This window comes from Vipera berus (genome assembly GCF_964194415.1).
Source record: "Vipera berus genome assembly, chromosome: 1".
NCBI classification, from domain to species: Eukaryota; Metazoa; Chordata; class Lepidosauria; order Squamata; family Viperidae; genus Vipera; species Vipera berus.
In genome coordinates, this window is record NC_138202.1 from 307,848,949 (window position 1) to 307,872,933 (window position 23,985).

Consider the following 23,985-nt stretch of genomic DNA (forward strand, 5'->3'; position numbering starts at 1 on the left):
TGTGGCACGCTCCTTATGGAACATTTGCTCCCTCAAAGTGAGGTTGTCTCCATCCCTATCTATTTTCCAGAAGTTTCTCAAGACCCTGGTTGTATCATTTAGTGAGGGGTAAGGGAGCGGGGTGTCTATGGTGAAATCTTGAGGTGGCTCCCTTGTTTATCTAATCTCTTGTATGTTTTATGCTTTTTTTTTAATTTTACTTTTTGACGTTTTTATTATTTTTACATTTTTGCTGTATGCCATTCAGGGTCACTTCTTGTGAGATGGAAGACCATAAATTAGATACATAGATAGATAGATAGATAGATAGATGATAGATAGATAGATAGATAGATAGATAGATAGATAGATAGATAGATAGATAGATAGATGAAATATACTGCTCAAAAAAAAATAAAGGGAACACTTAAACAACACAATGTACTGTATTTAATAGTAGGATGTCTTATCTTGTGTTCCCTTTATTTTTTTGAGCAGTATATATCACCAGATTTAAAATATAACCTTAAAAGATGGGGTGCAAATATGGCTGGGGGTGCTATATCTGACTTGACTCATTATACTGAAGTAATGTTTCATAATGACTAAGGTACCCTATCTGATAGTCCTTTGACCATGCTTTTGGGGAATAACTCTAGCTGTCCAACACAGCTGGAAGAAGTGAGGCTAGATGTGGCTGCCTTATGCTTTTTATGTGACATTCACAAGGTTGTCATCTTCAGAGGGCTACTTTTAAATGGTTCCCCAGTTAATAGAACCCAAATATGATGGGAGTATTGAACTCTACCAGCCTCATCTCTTTGCTTTCTCGAAATTAAAGAAATCATATCCAGGACGGAAAAACTAAGAACACCAGTTTAATTCTAGTAGTAGGCCCGGTGAAATCTGAGATCAGGAATGTAATTTGGCCATTTCTCAAAACTACAAAGTGCATTGTTATTTTCAGTTTTTTATTTACACCTTATTAACTACGCTGTAGTTGTTTGCTCTTTGATTGCCTCCCTTTCTTCTGTTGCACTGCTGTAAAACCTCACTGCATCATCCTCTGTGGAGATCACAATGCATAATCTAATTAAAAGACTCAGTGGGGACCTGGTCTTCCCAGTCCTCTTGTCCTCCAAGCAATGGTGGATAAAGATAGCAGCTGAACAAAATGATTGTTGCATCTCCAGGGTTGCTCCAAATGAAAAGCTAGTTGTCAGTCAGCGATGGGCTCCGGTGCGGTTACGCATTGGATAAGAAGAATTGAGTGGCTGAGAGATTCATTCACCAATTCATTCATTCACTGAAAGAGCGGGAGGGAGGTAAATCTTAAAGGGAGAGTAGTGGACACGAGAAAGTAGTGCGGAACCTCCTGTAAGTGTAAAAGAAACGTAAAAGAAAAGAAGGAGTGGGGAAAATCAGTCAGCCAAGCCAGTATGAGGAAACGTAGTTAAAGGACGCGATTGACAATTCTGCGCAGGAAAGGGTTAACCACATCCTCCTGGTAAAGTTTAAATGTAAATAGGGAGCAGCTGCTACTGCTCCTCTCCGGCTGAGACTGGCCCACTGGAGCTTTTGATTGGCCTTCAATGACATCACTCGCTCCGCAGGTTATAACACAGAAAGCCCGAAGCGACTGCGAGCAAACCATCCCTTAAGAGAGGAGAGGGCAGCCACCGGCTCCGCCCACTTACTCATTCGCTCCCAATCATTGGCATCTCCGCGAGAGGCGGAAAACTAGCCTCCGGGAGAGGACGCCTATTGGGTGAAGGCCCCGTCTATCTCTTCTATTGCCTCGGCCCCTTTCGAACCTTACATTTACTGAGTAGCAAAAGAGAAAGTAAGTATGTTGCAGCTGGAGATCAATGAAGCTAAGTGAATGGGAGCTTGGCGTACATAAATCGATCACCGCAGCCGCGCGCCAGGTGCTGAAGGATATCCATTCATTTATGAAGTAAGTAGATGACTCTTCCATACGGGAGAGGAGCTGTGTCTCCGTGTTTATGTAGACGACAGAGGAGCTTCGAAAAGAGTTTTTTTTCCCCTTTAAAGAGAGTTTGGGTCGATAAAAATGAGACCGCTGCCTCTCTTCCTAACCCCCCACCTACCCCTTGTCGTCGTTTGTGCATTTTTCTCTAGCGGATGTTCACCAAATGAGTCGGATGAAAGCGAGCTGTTCTCGTTTGGGATTGCTGCAGTATCTGGCGGGGGGGGGGGCCGGGATCGGGGTTCATAAGAGGCATCCAGCTTCAGCATCCCTCGTATATAATACACTGGAGGGGGGGGGGAGTCTTCTCTTTCCTGGGACCTGTGGAACTATTAGATGAGCCTGCGGAGGAGGAGTAGTTGTTGTTATTGTTGGCTGCGATTTGCTTCAATCGCAACACTGACTTCGCGCTTTGGCTGGAAATAAAAACTGCCTCTACTGCAGAGACGCAGATCTTCCCGAATAGCTTTGCATTGGCGGGGGAAAGGATTATCTTTGGCTTCCCAATATGTTCTTAAGATGGTTTAAACCCTCTCGCATTCCACACCTGACTCGGTTATAACAGTCACAGCATGCTCCTGTTTTGTTTTGTTTTAGAAAGTACTGTTTGTCTTTGTGTGTCCCTTGTGTCCCCTCCGCCCCTCCCCGCGCCTTGGCTTCCTTCTTATTTCTTAAAGCGCCTGAGGGGCACATTTGCGCGCACCAAGATTTGTGCTTCACAAAGGAAGGGGAAAGAGGGTGTGTGTGTGTTAAAAAGCTCCTCCTGTATATTTCAGATGTTTTTGCCTCAGCGTAGCGTTCTTGGGCTGCTGCTTTCCACCCAGATGGCAGATTATGTTGTCCTTTTTTGCAGCAGCTATTTAAATTCATCCTGCAAATACTCCCTTCTCCGTGGAGAGAAGAACATTAGTTATCCTGACTTTGTCTTAGGATGAGGGCCGTACTAACGGAAGGACAAGTCGGTGGAGAGGATGCTATGATCTTAGAAAATCAATACAGAAGAATTATCTTTCCTTTTTTTTTAAAAAAATGCCTCCTTAAATAGGTTTAAAATTAGTTTTGAGGTACAGTCCTTTGGAGGAGATGAGGACAATTCCCCTTACTTTTGTCTGATCGTGGGCAAGCTTACTCTTACTCAGCAGTGCTCTAAAGCTAATATAAGATACGAACTTCCAAGGTAATAGGAAGGTTTAATTTTTTTTCTATTAAGATAAATAATTTCAAGCTATGTAATCATGTGTTCAGCAGTAACCAGAAGACTTTGCGTACCTTGAGGCTTGGATGTTACAGAACTGTCATTAAATGATTGTATTAGCATCTGACTAAAGAACAATTCTGAAATAGCAGTTCCATTCATAAGAGATACATGACACCCTCCCATTATTTATTTTTTTTAAAAAAATCCTCTTTCATTTCAATGTTTGTTTTCATTGCTAGACAGTATATTGGTGAATCCTCTCTGCTTCCTTGGCAATTTTGAAAATGTCTTCTTAAAAAAAGGTTTCAACATTTCTTCCACGCTCAGATTTATTTTTCCTGTTTTCTTCAGATATTATCTTCATATTAATAGCTTTTGACTATTTCATTTATGGATTATGTAGAAAAAAAGCCTGGGATCTTTTGTGTAACCTTTGTTTCCTTTTAGAGCAACCTTGTAGGAATTGTCTGCTACCTGCTCCACAGACATTGTGGTAGGTTGTCTACCACAGTAAGATGTGTTAGGTCAATTTGTTTGCCAAACCTCTATTTTTTGCTCTTAAATATGGCTGTGTGGATTAGCCAATTAAAATAAGAGGTGATAAATTTGAAGCAAAAAAAGATTGATTTTTCATCTTTTTCTAATGAATGAGAGAGCAAGAAGCAATCATGGCTGGATTACTTTCAAGCCAAAAACCTGTTCAGTAACTTCATTGGTATCTGAAATTTAATATTTACTCTCAGACACATGCATTCATAATATTACCCTTAAAGTTTAAATGTGAGATAAAGGGGATATTCTATAGCAAATGCCACTGTTGTGCCCACATGAAAGTAGTACACATAAAATCTTAGTTTGCAAAGAATTATATTCTGTCAATTATATTCTGGAACATAAAGGATTGGACTGAAGGATCTTCTGATTCATTTATACTCTTGCTAAGTTAGAAGCTTAGTAACTCATATTTAGTTTTCCATTATTTCTTTGTTATTTGATTGCAGTTGCTAATGGTTTTCTTTACTTTTACCAATTCCAAACAGCTCTTGGAATGATCATTGTTAAAGGAGGCTCCCACACAAATCTAAGAATGAAAGCTTGTCCATCACAGTATAACTTACCTCTTCTCCTTTTCTTTTGTTTTTAACAGAGAGCGCTTGAGTTCCTTTGACTTCCCATTCTCAGCCTCCTCATGCCTCCTTCTCCACTAGACGACAGGGTTGTAGTGGCACTCTCCAGGCCTGTAAGACCTCAGGATCTCAATCTTTGCTTAGATTCCAGCTACTTTGACTCTGCTTCCTCTGCCAGTGAAAGCCCCGTGAGTCTCATCAGCACGGCTGTTGTGTCCATCAAGGCTGCTAATCTGACGTATATGCCCTCATCCAACGGCTCTGCCCGCTCCTTGAGTTGTGGATGCAGCAGTGCCAGTTGCTGCACTGTGGCAACATACGACAAGGACAATCAGGCCCAAACCCAAGCCAGCACCAGCAGCATCTCTGCCAGCATAGGAACCTTGACTACTTGCTCAGCAAACCAAATGGTCAACAACAATGAGAACATTAGCCCTTTGAGTCCATCAGGTGGTGTGGGGAGTCCAGTCTCAGGTCCAACAAAGCAACTGGCAAGCATCAAAATCATCCATCCCAATGACCTGGCAAAAAAGATGACCAAATGCAACAAAAGCCACCAAGGCCCAGTCATCATTGATTGCCGGCCTTTCATGGAGTACAACAAAAGCCACATCCAAGGGGCTGTTCATATCAATTGCTCTGATAAGATTAGTAGGAGAAGGCTTCAGCAGGGCAAGATCACTGTCTTGGACTTGATCTCTTGCAGAGAAGGCAAGGACTCCTTTAAAAGAATCTTTTCCAAAGAAATAGTTGTTTATGATGAAAATACTAATGAGCCAAGCAGAGTAATGCCTTCACAGCCATTGCACATAGTGCTAGAGTCTCTCAAGAGGGAAGGCAAGGAACCGCTGGTTCTCAAAGGTATTTATAACTGCTATTCTGCTTTTCTGTCTCCTCTAGATCCAATTTAACTTGGGCAAGATCTGAGCCCAGTTAAATTCGACTGGGTTACCCATTCCTACACACATGTACTGTGGCTTACTTTCTTTTGAATTGAGTGATGTTTGGAGGAGATCACACCTATCCAGAAATCTTCTAGAGTTTCTGTGTTTCATGGGAGGGGGGAAAATACAAACCATATAAAACTACTATTTAATAATAGTTTTCTGTGGTACTGTTAATAGGAAGGATCCCCAGCAGGATTCCATCTAAAGATCTCAAAGCACAGCTGTTTCATCATTTCTGGATCTCCCAGTTGTTGGGAAGAGGAACTGTTGCACATGGCAGGGACAAAGGAGGAAGTTCAGGCCACTCATACTTCCTTTGGGGGTAATTTTTCCTCCTGGCTTCTGAAAGACTCATAGCATGTTAGTGATCTAAAAGAGTTTACTTTTTTAAAACTCTAAAGTACTTTATTAAACCAGGGATTTAATGGCTTGGCATTCAAGATACATATAAAGATATGTACCCTAAGCTCCCTTACAGTTTAGTGATGTATACATGCGTCAAAATGATTTGAAATAAATACTTCAGACCTGAAATAACTGCAGATCATCTCCTGCTATTCATTAAAGTAGCCCAATATTTTTTTTAGGCTTCTGTGAAACCTGAACAACAACAACAAAATGCTGCTGCTTTAAGAGTTGCATTAATCAGTAGGTTTCTTAAAATATTGGCATTTTTTTCTCAGATTTGGGCAGAGGCCTGACAATTTTTTAATAAATAGAGAGATGTTGCACTTATTTGATATCTGCACACACTGTGTGTGTTTGTGCACATACATATGCACATATTCAGGCTTGGTTATTGAGTCAGTCATATAATAGAAAATATCTGGTAATTAGTTACTTCCATGTTTATTAACTAAAAGCATAATTTTTAAAAATATTCTATTGCTTGTTTTTATAACATATCTTATGGTAGCATGACACAAATGCTAAGACCTACAACATATTGGAGTATTGTACTTTATAATCATTATGTCCTTTTTGTCATAAGCAATCGGAGTAGTTTCTAGGCAAAAATAAAAGTACAAAATATAAATCTATCCCAAACAATATTAAAATTGTGTGGTATAGTGTCTGGTTCCTTCAGTAATTTATTCACAATATTTATAACTCACAACATGATAGAGGAGGAGAAATGTTCTTAAGGAAACCTTTGCAAAATATACACATCATTCATGTTTTGAAATCTGGTTTGAAGAAGCTGGACTTGGGAGTAATAAGTACTTCAAAAGCCTGTCTCTTGGGCTTCCATTCTACATGATTTTATTGGCCTGAGTGCACAATAGAATCTTCAAAGCACATAGGAATCAATGGTAGGAAATGGTGAATTACCTCTAATAGGCCTATTTGGACTTTGAAATCAAACTGCAGTTTATTAGAATATTGTCATGGTTATTGTAAATGTTTTCACTTGAAAAATATTGCAGGTTGCATTCAGACCACACCAGTTACAGTGAAGTCACTCTAAAATTAATGGGAGTTACAATCCCCAAACAAATCAGAATTGTGAAATTCAGCATTTCTAATGAAACGAATAGCAGTAAACTTTCAAATAACTTAAGCAGCTTTGAAGCAGGAGATTAAAGTAGAAGTTGCTTTTTGCATTATAGTGCATCTTCCAAAGGCCGAAAGAAAGAAAGAAAGAAACTATGTTGTTTATTAATATAAAAAAGAGAACTAATTGTTAACTGAAGTTTCATAATTCACTGATGAGGAGTGGCATACTCTAAGTATGCAAGGTTTAGTCAAAAGTTCTACTCATTTTAGAATATTTTCAAGAGAACAAAACAAGAAACTTGGAAAAAGTGGCTAAAGAAAATATTAGATGTGCAGTTGTGAGAATTTTGCAATTAAACTTCAGAGTAAACTCCTTTTGACTGAAATATTTTTTTAAAAAATATAAGAAAGTATGTTTTAATATGTATGATATAACTATGGGGTATTGAGATTGCAAATTCTATGGGAATTTGATTTCCTTGAGAATCTGTGTAGATAAGGGGGTAATTTGAATTATCATCCTGGAAGGTTAGAGAAAGGTTTGATGGCAATGAATTAACTTTTTTCAGAATTTAGGTAAGACTTCTTCAGTAGCAGTTGGATATATCATCTACCAAAGCTTTGAAACGGAGATGAGCACCGGCCCCTAGAGTTGGAAACGACTAGCACGCATGTGCGGGGGAACCTTTACCTTTACCTTTAAGTGTGCTTGGGACCTTTAGAATAATATATGTGCCTAAGATTTTTTTTTTCAGTTTAGGAAATGAGTTGAAATTATTTTTAGGCAAAAAACATACAATACCCCCCCCCCCCGAAAATCATTCCTGGTAAGCTTCAGGAATTGTTACAAGGAAAATTGGATTTGATGTAAAAAACATCAAATTCTGTTTTCTGTTACAAACCTGCAGAGATGCACAAGCAGAGCTCACTCTGTTTTCTGTCTTTTCATGTGTACAGGAATTATTTGCTAGCCTGATTTCTGAAATGGGAGGCATCTACTAATTATAAAAGGCTTAATAGAAAATACAATTGAAAAAGTGGCATTTACTGTACTGCGACTTGTAGATTCAAATTAGGATGGTCTTTCTTGTCAATTGGAAGGAAGCTAGCTACTCTTTAACACAGCTTCAAACATTAATTCATCTTAAAATGGCCAAGGCAAGGATTGTATATTCTCTTAAATTGGTATTTTTTATACAAGCTTTAGAGCATTGATTGGGAAAAGGCTATGGTGTTGCTGAATAGTCAAGATGGGTACAATCTGTAGATGTACCCATCTAGTACAATCACTTTAAAGTCCTTCTACTACCTCCAGATGCTCCTGGAATGGTGAGAAAGGAAGAGGACTAATATTTTGATGCTGTGTATCTGAGGACAGCATGTTCACAGTCACTTCCCCTCAACCTGATGCCTTCTAGACATCTCATAGTTTTCAACCATACTGACTAGGGATTTGGGGGACTGGAATCTAAAGCAGTCAGAAAACATTAGATCTGTATAGAGAGATTGTAATCAAGAGAATGGCATTTAGTCTTGTTCAAGATTTAATTTGGGAAAAATCTGTTTAAGGGACCAAAGATTAAGGAATGTTAACATTGGTTCTTCCATTTACATACTTTTTAAATCATTTCCACTTTGAAAAAAGGAATGTGGTAAATAAAATATGGAAACAGAATATAGAAAAAAAGGAACATGGAAAACAATAATTACTCCCTAATCAGCAAATGGAGCTTCTGGGTTCCTAATTATGTTAGTCATAGTAATAAAAAATCTCATTAAATATAATAAACTTTAAATTAATTTTATATGGAGCATAAAAACACTGCTAATCTGCTATTTTAATTGACAAATGGTTATGACAGTCTCAATTTTGATAATTTTTAAAAACCTATGATTGAAGCTCAACTTTTGGTGTATTTGCAGTTTTATTGTCGAGTGATTTATCATCACCACCTGGGAAGTTATTCAACTTTTCAGTCTATCCCACAGTTCTGGTATTCCCTGGTGGTGTCCTATCCAGATTACAACTAACCCCAATCTTGCATAGTTTCTAGTTATTGCATTTCAAGGCATGGTTTCTTATTCTTGAATAATTTTGAAAACCATGAATGTTAAATAGAAATATGTAATACTTTTTTAAAACACATAATATTCCATGTATTCAGTCCTGAATTTTAGAAGACTGAAGTTGAGTTCAGTGTAGTTTCTTGGTGAGTGTATGTTTGTGTATGACGTCTGAGAGATAACCAGGAGTCCAAATTCTTAAAGTATGAACTCATAGAAAAGCAAAAACTCTGAAGCTTCTCAACCCCTGATATGTGGTAAAAGCATTGTCACATAATCACTCCACAAAACACTGCTACGTCTGTATTCTGAAGCTGGAATTTAAAGTTAGCAGAGACATAAATCTAAAGATGCTGGTTGAATCCTTTTTGAAATTTAAAGCAGGAAAAAAATGTTTCTAATTTCTCTGTATGATGTTCTTTTTTAAAAACAAAACAAAACCACAATTTGAAAAAATAGCAAGAGAAGGCCTTTTTTGGAAGTAGGATTTGGACCATGGATGCATATTATCACAAGGCTCTGCTTCAGCCTCTGTGCTTGCAGTGTGGTTGGAGAGGTGTTTGTTATTCAATTTCACTTGTCAGATGGAATTTTTTCCATCATGCTTCAGTAGCTCTTAATGCCCTGCGTGTGATGCCATTTTTGTTTTTAGATATTGAACTAAAACTGAAGTTGGGCTATGGAGCGGCTTTGCATTTTATGTTGAGTGAGGCTCTTTCTTGACTGCAATCCAGTCATAATTTATGGCTGGCCCATCTGATCTTCCTGGTTTATGTTTGTAAACATTGGTTGCTAACTGCCCCATCCAAGTTTGTCTCCGCTCCCCTCCCCCTTGTCTAGGACCATGTTCTCCATGTTTGGTGCTGCCTGTCACGCAGACTGCGCTGTTGCCATTTCAGTGGCTCAGTGTCACACAGAGGAGAAACTGATCAGAGAGACTCTACTGGCCTCCCCCTCTCCCCCCACCTTTCCTGCTTAAGTTACAGGCTTAATTTACAGCTCTGCCTGATGACCTCCATCAAGTATATTTTCACTCTTCTAGGCATCTGGTGCATTTTGTAGATTTTTTTTTAAGTATAATGAAATGCTGAAGCCATATAGAATGCCAGAATGTTGTAAATATTAAAAGTTTATATTACTGGAATATACAGATAAAAACTCTTTTTTAGTTATCTGAGCAGAAGTCTACCCTATCTTTGCTATAAGAATTTTAGATGTCCACATTCTGTCTCTCCTATTTCTCTTAGTACAGTGTTTCTGTAGTATATAAACCTCTGGTTGACCACTTTACGGACAGAATGCTGGATGATATAAACTGACTGTCTCCAACTTGAGGAACTCCAGATGTGTTAGATCTTCCAAAAATGTAGCTTTGCAACCATTTTTTTCACCATTTTCAGCTTGGTAATTAATTGCTCTATTGCTATGCAACTCTGCTGAATAGCTCATAGTCCCTTCATAAAGCAGAAGTAATCTGTCTTGAATATTAACCTACCTGTAGCATTGACAAATGATCTAGGCAAATTATTGGAATACAGACTTACTCTAATGTTTTCCATGTGCTAAGCTGGCTATGAATTATGGATTGGGGGTTCAACACATTGGATTGATAGTGGCTAACTAATAATTACAGATATTCTTATATTGTACTAAGTTGATCCCTTTAAGGTGCAAATAAACCAATAGTATGATGTAGTAGTTGGAACCTTTGACTAGGAACTTAGCTTCCAGATTCAGCCATGAAAGCTCACTGGGTTAGTCACTGGCTCTGTTTCCACATGCTTGTTTGGATCAATGAGGGACAGTGTGTTCAGGAAATATCAAAGGGAAGAGTTAATCCAGGGTGATAACCCTTTAAAAACTTAGACAAATTAACTCAATTCAATGTTATGTTGAAGAATACCTACACATCAAGCTATGTGACCCATTTTGTGCTCTAGCTGCTTTCTAGAAGAATTGGTTTCAAGCCCTGGCAAAGAAGAATGCATGTCCCAAACAAAGGCTTTGACACACAAACCAAGGGCTCAGTTTTGAAACGTTTGTATGGGACATGATGCTTAGAACTTCCTATAAAAGGTGGTAACAGATTGTTCCTTCCCCAGATGGTTCTTTGGACTTTAAGCGTGCCACTGACAATGTATGTGTCCTTATTAGTGGAAATATGGATTAGATAGTGTTGTGGCCAATATCAGTCTAGTCTATTTTATGGAATGTTATTCTAATAAAATTGGAGAAAATAATACTTAAGGGTATGGCCCCAGAGGGCAGGTGTAATCCAAACCCAGTGAATAAATATAACAGTGGTTGCAACGATTGGTACTGATAATTCAGATGTGTTGTCTACACATTACATCACATCCATTAACAGTTAACTAAGAACATTAACTTCCGTAAATATGTCTCTGTTTGAAATTTGACTGACTTATAAGTAACACAAGCCTATACAGAAACAGAAGAAATATGATTGAGAATATCCCAACTAACTGGCTAAATTTTACTTCAATTTCATGTAGTTGTTATTCTGTTTGGTATTCGTTTTTAGGAACCAGTGGTGAATCATGGGACTTTTTGAAACAAAAGGAAAAAGTTTGTTTAGTGGTTTTTTATTGAGAATATCATGTTTTCTTTCTACGGTTATGTATAGAGAACTGCTTATGGTGTGCTTTTTGTAAAATGACAGCATATTTATTCTAGCAGAACTTGCTTTCTCAACAATTTTCTGAGATTTGTCAATTCTGAAGTGACTACTTCTGAAGTTACCAAACATCAGGTAATTGACTGAGATGGAGAACACACAGACTTTCAAGACCATACTAGCTTAAAAACCAAGGGCTACTTCACTGGAACTTGGTCATAAGGGAATAATGCTATGTTGAAACCTGTTTTGCAATTTCTTCATAATTTTCTTGATTCGTGAAAGATACTTCTGTTTTTCTACTATATTCTAGACTGCTTAAGATTTTCTTTCAGTTTTTTCTGGTTGATACTTTTGAGTTGAATGCTGGTGTTATGCGGTTCCCCATCACCCCACAATCTTCCTGGTTACCCAATCGTTCTAACTTGAAGAAACCTCTTGAAAATTTTCCCTTTGATTCAGTTGAAATGTGGGAAGTCAGGCATCTGCAGATTAATAGAGAGATCATTGATTAACAATTGAATCAGCAGCTACCTTGTAATTAAGAATGTGCAAGAAGAATATTATACTCTACCACTAAGTCTTTCCCTTTTTGGAAAGAAACATCCCAGAATGAACTCTCTTTCATCCTATTGAATGAGAACTGGTAGGAAAAAATATGGAATTGTGTTTCTGAATGTTACATGGACATATTTGCTAGTTTTTTTAGGTATGGGAAGTGATTGGTGTCTACTATGTACTTTCACCTCTTTCCAGTGCAAGTCTTGCCAAAATTTTTGTTAGTTATGATTAAATGCTAGATCTTCATCATGGTTGATGCTGACCAGGTCTCCCCTCTTAATTGGAATGTGAGAGTCTGATCAGTATTGTTGAGAGTTAGTAATTCTCCCAATGTAATGTAATGTAATGTTGAAACAATATAGGAGTATTTGAGCTGTAGAGCACAGAAAGAGGGAAGAATAAAATTAAAAGCAATTATGTGATTAAAGCTATAAGAGATAAATGATTCTAGCAAGAGCATTAGGCAGCCTGAATACGTTTGGTATGGCAAGGGACAGTAACACTTTTTAAAAAACACAAGTTTTTTTTTAAGCCCATTACTTAAAAAAACAAGGGTTCTGGCAAGAAAATTGATGAGTAATTAGATGAAGTGTTGGTTTAAGGCAAAGGAATTAACTACAATGGGAATGATTGGAAAGCCAGAATGAGTACAGGAACTACTCACTTCTGTTGTCTACACAGTGTAACCATCTATTTGGTAAATCTTGTTGGTAATTGCCATGTTCAGTTACTGAATCTTAAAACATATCCCAGGTAAATTTTCTTTTATTTTATGGCCTTATGGGACTGGAGTGGCCGCAATTCTCAGCTGGTCACAAGGATTTTTTTTAAAATTAAACTCCCAGCACTTCTGGAAGATATACTGTTTTGGTAAGAGTATGCTCTGAATTGTATTGTTATGCTCAGGAAAGATTTACTAATGTGAGACATACGCTATCCCTTATTGAACAGGATAGTACAGGTTGAACATTTACCCTCACATGAAGCATTATCAATTACCTGTTGGTAGTTGCTTTTTACTTAAAGGATCAGGGTACCTTTATTTTCATGCTGGCATTTAAGGAATGTTTATTGCCAGAGCTCAGATGGCAATTTATTGTGTGCTAGTGATCCATCCTACCAGGACTTTCTATCCTGCATTTATTTTATTGCAATTAATATTTAATTATTTTTCATTTTATGTGGGCTACAGTTTGGAAAGTGTTATTAAAACATGCAGTCGTGCTATTTTCTTTCTAAGCTCTTACTATAGCTTTATAGCTTAACATGTATTCTGACTAGTGATACAAAAGGCAGTAGCTTGTTGAGAGGGAAATACTGTGAGTTTTTCTTGCGTAAACATAATTTGTTTTGTCTGAAGTGGCAAAGTTATGATTTAGCATTATCATGTGCCTCATTAGTTCACTATCTAAACTGAATTCTTGCTTTTATTTTGTGCTTATTATGGGAATATAGAGAATTTAGGGCAGGTTTGATCAGCTAGCTTTGTGTGCCTGTTGTGCTACAGGTGATAGAGTTTCAGCTTAAGAATGCTAATTTGAAAGTTCCTGTTTTTTATCTATGCAAATAGAAGTTGAATATGTGTGCACAGCTGGCTGTTGGATGGAATTAAAAGATAATGTATTGATTCTTACATTGTATCATTGTGTTCCTTGAACTGATTTCGTTTGATTTCAGAACAGCTGTAGCTTTGTTCAGGTATTTCTACTTGTACATTTTCCATTTCATTGGGGGTGGGGACATCATCCATCCATCCATCATGGAAAATTAACCTGAGAAATAGCATCTTGGTTCTAGCATTAAATTTTAATTTTTTGAACAGGCATAAACATTGCTAAAGGCCCAAAAGGAGTGAAGTTGTCAACTTTAGCAAAGGAGCCGTATTTACATTTCATTAAAAATGAGCATTCACTGTGTTAAAAGTTCCAGATTGCTAAATTCATCCAAGGGGCTTCTTGTTCTGCCCCTTTTCCAAATTTCTGAATGTTGCCCTTTGTGTTGTCTTAATGCTTGCATAATCCCCCACATGACAAGCACCAGCTGCTGATTTTGTTCCTGAACCAAGGCTGCAATGAAGGGCAAACAGTGTTGAATTAGATACCAGTACAGTGCTGGCTGAAAGAAAGAACGAATCAGCGATAAAAGCTCCAAATGGCTGTATTAATATTTCACACAAGTCACTTTCTATGTATGTTCATGCTGACTAAATCTGGGCAAAATGATACAGTGCCTTTAGCAGGAGCTAAAATAAAATGTGTGCATAAATTAATGAATTCTCCTTCACTCTCTATATGAACAGTAGTAACTTTCCTATATTATAAAACTATGTGATATTTGTTGGAGGAATCTGACATAATTGATTTTATTGCAGTCATTTTTCCCTTTCTCTAAGAATTGGAAAAGAAGATTCTTACTGAATATTAAAAATGGAGAAGGAAAACAGCATGAAATTTGGATCAAAGCTCAGTTAAACTCTTTGTATGTTATAGAAAGAAATTCATCCTTGGTGTTGAAAGTCTCTGAAAGAAGGATTCAAATGATGCAAATGTTTTCTGCTGTTTTCTGCTATGTCTTTCCTAGCCCAAATGAAGGAATACCATCTTGGGAAAGTAGGTGGGGAGGGGGCTTTGGAAATTAGTGGGTGGAGAAGAGTAAAGTCAAAGGGCTGCTGATTCTAGGTAACATTTACTTGCCTTATCGCAGTAACTCATGAAGTGAGCTTACGTAGTTTGATACTTGTATGTTCAATTTTTACCTACTCTGAATGTTCAGCTCAGTGGTGGCATCTAGCTTTAGGGTTTTAGGGTACTTTTGTTACAATTGGTTCAAGTACATCTATGCTATGCAATGCTTTCTGGAAATAAAAATGGGTTTGAGAAGAACTTTGAAGACTGTAAGTCAGGGGTCTCCAACCCTTGGTCTGTGGACCAGCACTGGGCCACGGCATGCCAGAAACTGGGCTGTGCAAACAAGCAAAGCCCTATCTGCGGGATACTGGCAGCACACAAAACCATGCCCCCTCCAGTCCATGGGAAAAACTCTCTCCACAGAATTGGTCTCTGGTGCCCAATAGGTTGGGGGCTGCTGTTGTAAGTAGTTTCAGTATGTAAAGGAACCTGGAGGCATTGACAGGTGATAGTATTAACTGTTGGTTGTGTGGATTGTGAGTTCTGGAGGCTGCCAAATTGGATAAAGGTTAAGGTAGTTTAAAGAGTTAAGCAAAGTTCAACACAATTGAATATTACATAACTTGAAGAAACAGGAGGAAGTCCCAGGTTGCTTTTTTTGGAAAAAAAAATCACATTTTTAAAAATTGTATATATATTTTTTCATCTTGTTATGATTTCATTCCATTTGGTTGGATTTTGGTCATGAGTAACTGAATGAATTGAGGCCACTGTTATTTGAATTAGAATATTATTATTTTTTCTTTCAAAAAATAAATAGCACAAAAGATACCTCTAGCCTCCAGCTTTACAATTTAATATTATTTCTGTTTGCAGTATTTGCACAGGTATGATCCACCAAAATATTTTGGTTTTTTCCCCCTGGACAGCTACTCTCTCCCTCTCTCCATATTCCCATTGCTAATACTTTAAAAATTCAAGAGCATGCCCTGTTATGGATTAGTTACTTAAGTATGAGCATAACATTTGTAAGTGCTGACTTCAAATACACTGTCCTTTGTATGTGGTCAGGAGGCAATCCAATCCTAAAATTGTTGTGGCTAATATGAACCATCCAATATACCGTAACTGCCAGGTCATATATAGCCAATTGATGTACAAAAGTTGAAAACAGAAAGCAGGTGAATAATTGACTTGTCTGTAAAATCTGTAAAATCTTTTACACAAGAAGATTGGAAGCTTTCTTTGCAAAATTCTTCATCTGAGCTACTTCTAAGGAGTTGATTTTGTAGTTTCTTCAGTTTGAAAAACACTGCTTTAGATAAAAGTTTCTCAAATTATGCTAGGTGGTTGGCTGAAAGTAGTTGATGAGGCCGTGTTATCAAACAGGCCAAGAAGGTTCTGGTTTAAGGTCTATGATTATATGGTGATGCTGCCACCCTTCAAGGTCACATTTCAAATTCTCGGTCATTTCAAGATTGCAATCATAAAATTACTTTGCAGTGTCATAAAGATTAATAACTCAGAACTTTCTTCGATTTGGCTAGTATTTTGTTTAATTTGGTACTAGAATTTTTAGCTAATACAGTTGATTGTCTTCATTACAGTTGCGTATTTCTACTTCTTTTTCCCATCACCTCCTAGAATGATGCATTTTAATATTGATATTTAAAAGAGATGGTTTTAGTTGCTGCCTCTTGTCCAATGTTATGAACTTCCATCCTTAGTTCTTCAAGGCACTGTATACCAGATCTAATATGCTCAATCTATTAAGCACCTGCACTGTATATTCACAAGTAATGTGATTTAGTTCATACTTCTAAGTTAAGATCTGCCCCCAACTTCCTATCATTCTGCAATTTTTACCAATTAATAAGAAATAAAGGGAAAGGCAGATTTAAAGAAAAAGTCCTTCATTCAACACCATCGTAATTTCAAATGGTTGCTGAAAGAACAATTGTAAATTTTATTTTATTTATTTATTTATTTGATTTATATACCGCGCTTCTCCCGAAGGACTCAGGGCGGTGTACAGGGCAATAAAAATAAGAATACAGGATACAAGATTTAAAGTTAAATGATTGTGCCCAATGTAGTAAGTTAGTTAAAAACAATGTTAAAACCCCAAACCCATCAGACCAGGCCGGCTTGTTCGAATAGATAAGTTTTTAGATCACGCCGGAAGGAGCGAAGGTTGGGGGCCATCCGTAGTTCAGCCGGTAAGCGGTTCCAAAGGACTGGTGCGCCCACCGAGAACGCTCTCCCCCTGGGAGTCACCAGTCGACATTCTCTGACCGGTGGTACCCTGAGGAGGCCCTCTCTGTGGGAGCGTACAGGACGGAGGGAAGTTGACGCCGGCAGTAGGTGCTCCTGTAGGTAATCCGGACCCATGCCATGTAGGGCTTTATATGTCATCACCAGCACCTTGAATCTCACCCGGAAGGCAACTGGAAGCCAATGCAGCTCACGGAGCAGAGGTGTAACATGGGAGTATTGGGAGACCCCCAAAAGAACTCGCGCGGCTGCATTCTGTACCAGCTGAAGCTTCTGAGTGGTCCTCAAGGGCAGCCCCATGTAGAGAGCATTGCAGTAGTCTAAACGAGAGGTCACAAGTGCATGAGTGACTGTACACAAGGCATCCAGGTCCAGATAGGGTCGCAACTGGCGCACCAGACGAACCTGGGCGAAGGCCCCTCTAGTCACAACTCCTATATGATCTTCTAAGGAGAGCTGTGAATCTAAGAGGACACCCAAATTGCGAGCCTTATCTACGGGGGGTAGTAACTCGCCCCCAATAGTAAGAGATGGAATAATCTGAATTTCCTGAGATGCCGGTATGTACAGCCACTCAGTCTTGTCAGGGTTGAGTTGAAGCCTGTTCCTCCCCATCCAGACCCGGACCGCTTCCAGGCAACGGGACATCACGTCGAGGGCATCACTGGGGTGGTTTGGGGTCAAGATGAAAAGCTGGGTATCATCAGCATACTGATGATACCCCACTCCAAAACCACGGATGATCTCACCTAGCGGCTTCATATAGATGTTAAACAGGAGAGGTGAGAGGACCGACCCCTGAGGAACTCCATAAACGAGAGGTCTCGGGGTCGATCTCTGCCCACCCGCCAACACCAACTGTGAACGTTCCAGAAGGTAGGAGGAGAACCACTGAAAAACAGTGCCTCCCACTCCCAACCTCCTCAGACGCCGCAGTAAGATACCATGGTCGATGGTATCAAAAGCCGCTGAGAGGTCTAATAGGACTAGGACAGAGGAACAACCCCTGTCCCTCTCCTGAGGACTGTTTGCATATGCAACTTAGTATTATTATGTGGGAATACAGTCCTGTCTGTATGTATATGTGTGTGTATATATCTTTACTTACATTTGCACATATATACAGACAGACAATATACAGGTAGTCCTTTAGTGACCACAATTGGAACTAGCAATTAAATAACGTGACTGCTAAGCAAAATAGATTTGATGATCTTACTTCAGCTTTCTCTTGCCTTACAGAACTGCAAAGATCACAAATATGAAGGCTGGTCACAGAGTTACTTTTTCCACACCATTGTAACTGCAAGCAGTTGCTACATAAGGCAGTCACTAAAGGAGGACTGCCTGTAAAACATTTCCTGATTATTAGGAATTTATTGATTTTGGTTTTGTCCATTTTCTCAATTCCTCAGGCTTTAAATTTGTTTCATTTCTGCACAGTATGCAAATACTGCCCATCCCAGCTCAATTTTAAGAGGCATATGTCTTTGTGTTTTGACCAAGGTCTGCATGAGACTGTGGCTACTTTTGATTTCAACTATATTCAACATCTATTGCTCCCTGACTCTGACACTGGGGACTTTTTTCACTTCTCACAGGATGTTATGGAAAGTAGAAGGATCAGACTTGCAATCTTACCAGCTCAGATGGCATTCAGGGAGGGTGAGAAACTGAGTACAGTAGTTTGAATCATTTTTCTTGTCCTGGATCTGCTTCTATTTTATTTCCAATTTTTAACAGCTATCTATTGCTCGTGGGTCAGCCATTAGCTACTTCAGAAATCAAAAGGGGACTGCAATGCAATTTAGATTGCTCATGAACTAATTTGGATGTAGCTTGTTTATAAATTGGCTTCTACAGGTAACAAGTATATGGGGGATGAAAGGGTGGTGACAGGAGAATGATCTTGCATATTTAAGGAATGTTCAGAATTTAGTTATTGTGAAGTAGTACAAATGAGTCATCCTGGAAGCTTCTTTTGGGGATAGGTAAATGAGAGGAGTTGGTTTGTGAAAGTTCCTACACAGTCAGTGAAAACGATTTGATTACAAATCTGATAATTACAAAAACAAAGGACAGATGGAAACAGGTCAGCCCACTCAAAAGAGAAGAGTTTAAATAGCATATTAGATGGAGCAGGAAGAAAAAAAAGCAAAAAATAAAATAAGAGGGCATGATTACTGTTTCTATATACAGGGCTTGTTCTTGAATGACAGAACTAACATTTTTTGTTTGGTTCTAGCTTCCTATTTTCTCCATGCTGTAATTCTGTATTCTAAAGCCTGACCCACAATTCCACCAACTGTTTACTTGTACCATAAGGGTGCTTGCTTCAAATTCCTAGACCTGGACCACGGTGACCAGTTCTCTTGCCACGTCATTGTTAAAGCAGCCTTTTGTATAAGGACCAAATGGATCTGCTATACTCATGTAAATTAACAGGTTGATCCAAACAATTAGATCACACAGCAGACAGGAAAAAGTCCAACATCTATCAGTTGCTGCACAGCTTTGTGCTACCTTGTTACATTGCTCTGCATCGAGCACCAGAATGATTTAAGACTTTCATCACTTAGTATAAATTATACATTTGCTTAAGACAGGTAGAATTCCCCTCTAAGTATTTTCACATAGAATTTGTACTTGGATTCTAAACAAGGGGAGCAGGTAAATGAGCAGTTTTACTTCTGGAAAATAACAATCCTGCCCAGGAGAGTATGCTAATTTTATGATCATACTGAGAGCTGCTTTGGACAACATTGCTGGAAGAGTGATAGCTAGCCATGAAATTTACAGTTTACCACAAGGTAATTGCTGAGTATAAGCATATAATTGTGGCCTGCTATATAAATGTGATTAATAAATAAATATTATTGATTTGGGATAAGGACTGGAATGAAATGGCTTAGGCTGATCAATTAAAGGAAATCCTATCTGGTGAACTGTGGGAGACACTGTTTCATAGGTTGCTCAAACTCTTGAGGATTATTTCAGTGTATAACCATAGTTGGAAGAACTGAAGGACAATGGCATACTATGTATGGAAAAAGGCAAAGTTGCCACTATTATCTCCCTTTATGTGTACTTCCTCTTCTGATCAGATTTTTCAAATTGCCCATGCAATTTATTGGCAATGAAAAATAATGCAAATATATGCAAGGTCTTTGCTTATATTGTGGAGTTTGGGGGCATTTTGTACTAGCTTTCCAGAATAAATTTTCCTATCTTGAATTGACTATAAAGTATCATAGCTGTGGCTTGAAGGATTATTGTCCAGCTAAGTATTTTATTCACATGAAGCCTACTTTACTAGAAAATGGCACAGTTCTTTTTGGAGTGTCAGGAGCAAGGGTCATCCAGCAATTTAAGGGACCTCAAACATACAGTGCTTTATATTACCTATCATTCTCAAAGTAGATCCATAATAAATCTGCAGCCCTGATTGATTCAGCAGTTGCAACCAATTTCATAGGTGCATCTATTGCATGCAGATATGTCTTGCCTAGCCAGTATAAGACACCAGTGAGGGTGGGAATGACTGATTGCTGATTTCTATATTTGAGACTGGTTTCTGGATATAGAACTATCTTCAACTCACCAGTTTTACCACCAAAATACACAACATGTCTGATTTCTTTACATCTCCTCATAGTTTTGGGATAGGTTGGCTTCAGATCCACAGCTGAGGGCTTTAGATAAGTTCTGACAAACCATGTGCCATTTTATTCTGGTCAACTGCAACAGTGTACAAATAAAGACAGACCAATAACACAAGCTCCTATTTTCCCCAGAGAGAATATGTATGCATCTCCATCCAGTTTGCTTCTGGAATGTGGACCCTAACAGGTTTAAGTTAAGATAGCACAGGCTAATGCTAGGCATTTGTTGTTGTTGTTGTTAGCTGCGAAGTCGTGTCCGACCCATCGCGACCCTATGGACAACGTTCCTCCAGGCCTTCCTGTCCTCTACCATCTTCTGGAGTCCATTTAAGCTCACGCCTACTGCTTCAGTGACTCCATCCAGCCACCTCATTCTCTGTCGTCCCCTTCTTCTATTGCCCTCAATCTTTCCCAGCATTAGGCTCTTCTCCAGTGAGTCCTTCCTTCTCATCAGGTGGCCAAAGTATTTGAGTTTCAATTTCAGGATCTGGCCTTCTAAAGAGCAGTCAGGATTGATCTCCTCTAGGACTGACCGGTTTGATCGCCTTGCAGTCCAAGGGACTCGCAGGAGTCTTCTCCAGCACCATAGTTCAAAGGCCTCAATTCTTTGGCGCTCAGCCTTTCTTATGGTCCAACTTTCACTGCCATACATTGCAACTGGGAAGACCATAGCCTTGACTATACGCACTTTTGTTGACAGGGTGATGTCTCTGCTTTTTAGTGTGCTGTCTAGATTTGCCATGGCTTTCCTCCCCAGGAGCAAGCGTCTTTTAATTTCTTGGCTACAGTCCCCATCTGCAGTGATCTTGGAGCCCAGGAAAATAAAATCTGTCACTACCTCCATTTCTTCCCCATCTATTTGCCAGGAATTGAGAGGGCCGGATGCCATGATCTTGGTTTTCTTAATGTTAAGTTTCAACCCAAGTTTTGCACTCTCCTTCTTCACCCGCAACAAGAGGCTCTTTAGTTCTTCTTCACTTTCTGCCATTAGAGTGGTATCATCTGCGTATCTTAGGTTGTTGATATTTCTTCCGGCAATCTTAATTCCAACTTTTGATTCATCTAACCCTGCCTTTCTCATGATGTGCTCTGCATATAAGTTAAATAGGCAGGGCGACAGTATACAGCCTTGCCGGACTCCTTTCCCAATTTTGAACCAATCAGTGGTTCCGTGTCCAGTTCTCACTGTTGCTTCTTGGCCTGCATATAGGTTTCTCAAGAGACAAATAAGATGGTCTGGTACTCCCATCTCTTTAAGAACTTGCCACAGTTTGTTATGATCCACACAATCAAAGGCTTTAGCATAGTCAATGAAGCAGAAGTAGATGTTTTTCTGGAACTCCCTAGCTTTCTCCATGATCCAGCGTATGTTGGCAATTTGATCTCTAGTTCCTCTGCCTCTTCGAAATCCGGCCTGTACTTCTGGTAGTTCTCGATCCACATACTGCTGAAGTCTAGCTTGTAGGATTTTAAGCATGACTTTACTAGCATGAGAAATGAGTGCAATGGTGCGATAGTTTGAACATTCTTTGGCACTGCCTTTCTTTGGAATTGGAATGTAAACTGATCTTTTCCAATCCTGTGGCCACTGTTGAGTTTTCCAAATTTGCTGGCAAATTGAGTGTAGCACTTTTACTGCATTGTCTTTTAAGATTTTGAATAGCTCAGCTGGAATACTGTCACCTCCACTAGCTTTGTTGTTGCTCAGCTTTTCTAAGGCCCACTTCACTTCACATTCTAGGATGTCTGGCTCGAGGTCAGTGACCACCTCATTGTGATTATCAGGGACATTAAGCTCATTCTTGTATAGTTCTTCTGTGTAATTTTGCCACCTCTTCTTAATCTCTTCTGCCTCTGTTAGGTCCCTGCCATTTTGGTCCTTTATCATGCCCATTTTTGCATGAAACGTTCCCTTCATCTCTCCAATTTTCTTGAAAAGATCTCTGGTCCTCCCTATTCTATTGTTTTCTTCTATTTCTTTGCACTGTTCATTTAAGAAGGCATTCTTATCTCTTCTAGCTATTCTCTGGAATTCTGCATTCAATTGGGCGTATCTTTCTTTTTCTCCCTTGCCTTTCGCTTCCCTCCTTTTCTCAGCTATTTGCAAAGCTTCCTCAGACAGCCATTTTGCTTTCTTGCATTTCTTTTTCTTTGGGATGGTTTTGGTTGCTACCTGTTGTACAATGTCGCGAACCTCTGTCCATAGTTCTTCAGGCACTCTGTCTATCAGATCTAATTCCTTAAATCTATTTGTCACCTCTACTGTATATTCAACAGGGATATGATTTAATTCATACCTCAGTGGCCTAGTGCTTTTCCCTACAGTACTTTCTTCAGTTTAAGCCTAAACTTTGCAAGGAGAAGCTCATGGTCTGAGCCACAGTCAGCTCCTGGTCTTGTTTTTATTGACTGTATAGAGCTTCTCCATCTTTGGCTGCAGAGCATATAGTCAATCTGATTTCTGTGTTGACCGTCTGGTGATGTCCATGTGTAGAGCCGTCTCTTGGGTTGTTGGAAAAGAGTGTTTGCTATGACCATTGTATTCTCTTGACAGAATTCTATCAGCCTGTGCCCTGCTTCATTTTGCATTCCAAGGCCAAACTTGCCTGTTATTCCGGTTATCTTTTGGCTTCCTACTTTAGCATTCCAATCCCCCATGATGATAAGAACATCATTTTTTGGTGTTAGTTCTATAAGGTGCTGTAGAGCTTCATAGAACTGGTCAATTTCATCCTCTTCAGCACTGGTGGTTGGGGCATAGACTTGGACTACTGTGATATTGAATGGTTTGCCTTGGATTCGAACTGAGATCATTCTGTCATTTTGAGGATTGTATCCCAGTATTGCTTTTCCTACTCTTTTATTGACTATGAAGGCTACTCCATTTCTTCTGAGGGATTCTTGCCCGCAGTAGTATACCTGATGGTCATCTGAATTAAATTCACCCATTCCTGTCCATTTTAGTTCGCTGATACCTAAGATGTCGATGTTCAGTCTTGTCATCTCTTGTTTGACCACGTCCAGCTTTCCTTGATTCATGGATCTTACATTCCAGGTTCCTATGGAGAAAAAATCTTTACAGCATCGGACTTTCCTTTCACCACCAGACACATCCACAGCTGAGCGTCCTTTCGGCTTTGGCCCAGTCGCTTCATTCTTTCTGGCGCTACTAGTACTAGCCCTCTGCTCTTCCCCAGTAGCATATTGGACGCCTTCCGACCTGAGGGGCTCATCTTCCAGCGTCATATCGTTTTGCCTTTTGGTACTGTCCATAGGGTTTTCATGGCAAAGATACTGGAGTGGGTTGCCATTTCCTTCTCCAGTGGATCACGTTTTGTCAGAACTCTCGGCTATGACCTGTCCGTCTTGGGTGGCCCTGCACGGCATAGCTCATAGCTTCATTGAATTACGCAAGCCCCTTCGC

General features: G+C 39.1%; 1 protein-coding gene across 2 annotated transcripts in view; it reads left to right on the forward strand.

Moving 5' to 3' along the window:
• The first annotated feature begins 1,748 nt into the window (after window positions 1-1,748).
• DUSP10 (dual specificity phosphatase 10) overlaps window positions 1,749-23,985 on the forward strand; it is a 37,677-nt gene continuing 15,440 nt past the window's right edge. For both annotated transcript variants that reach the window (XM_081324539.1, XM_081324540.1), the window contains exons 1-2: window positions 1,749-1,936; window positions 4,315-5,155. In XM_081324539.1, the coding sequence (XP_081180665.1) occupies window positions 4,357-5,155 (799 nt within the window). In that variant the 5' untranslated portion in view covers window positions 1,749-1,936; window positions 4,315-4,356. The remainder of the gene's footprint in view (window positions 1,937-4,314; window positions 5,156-23,985) is intronic.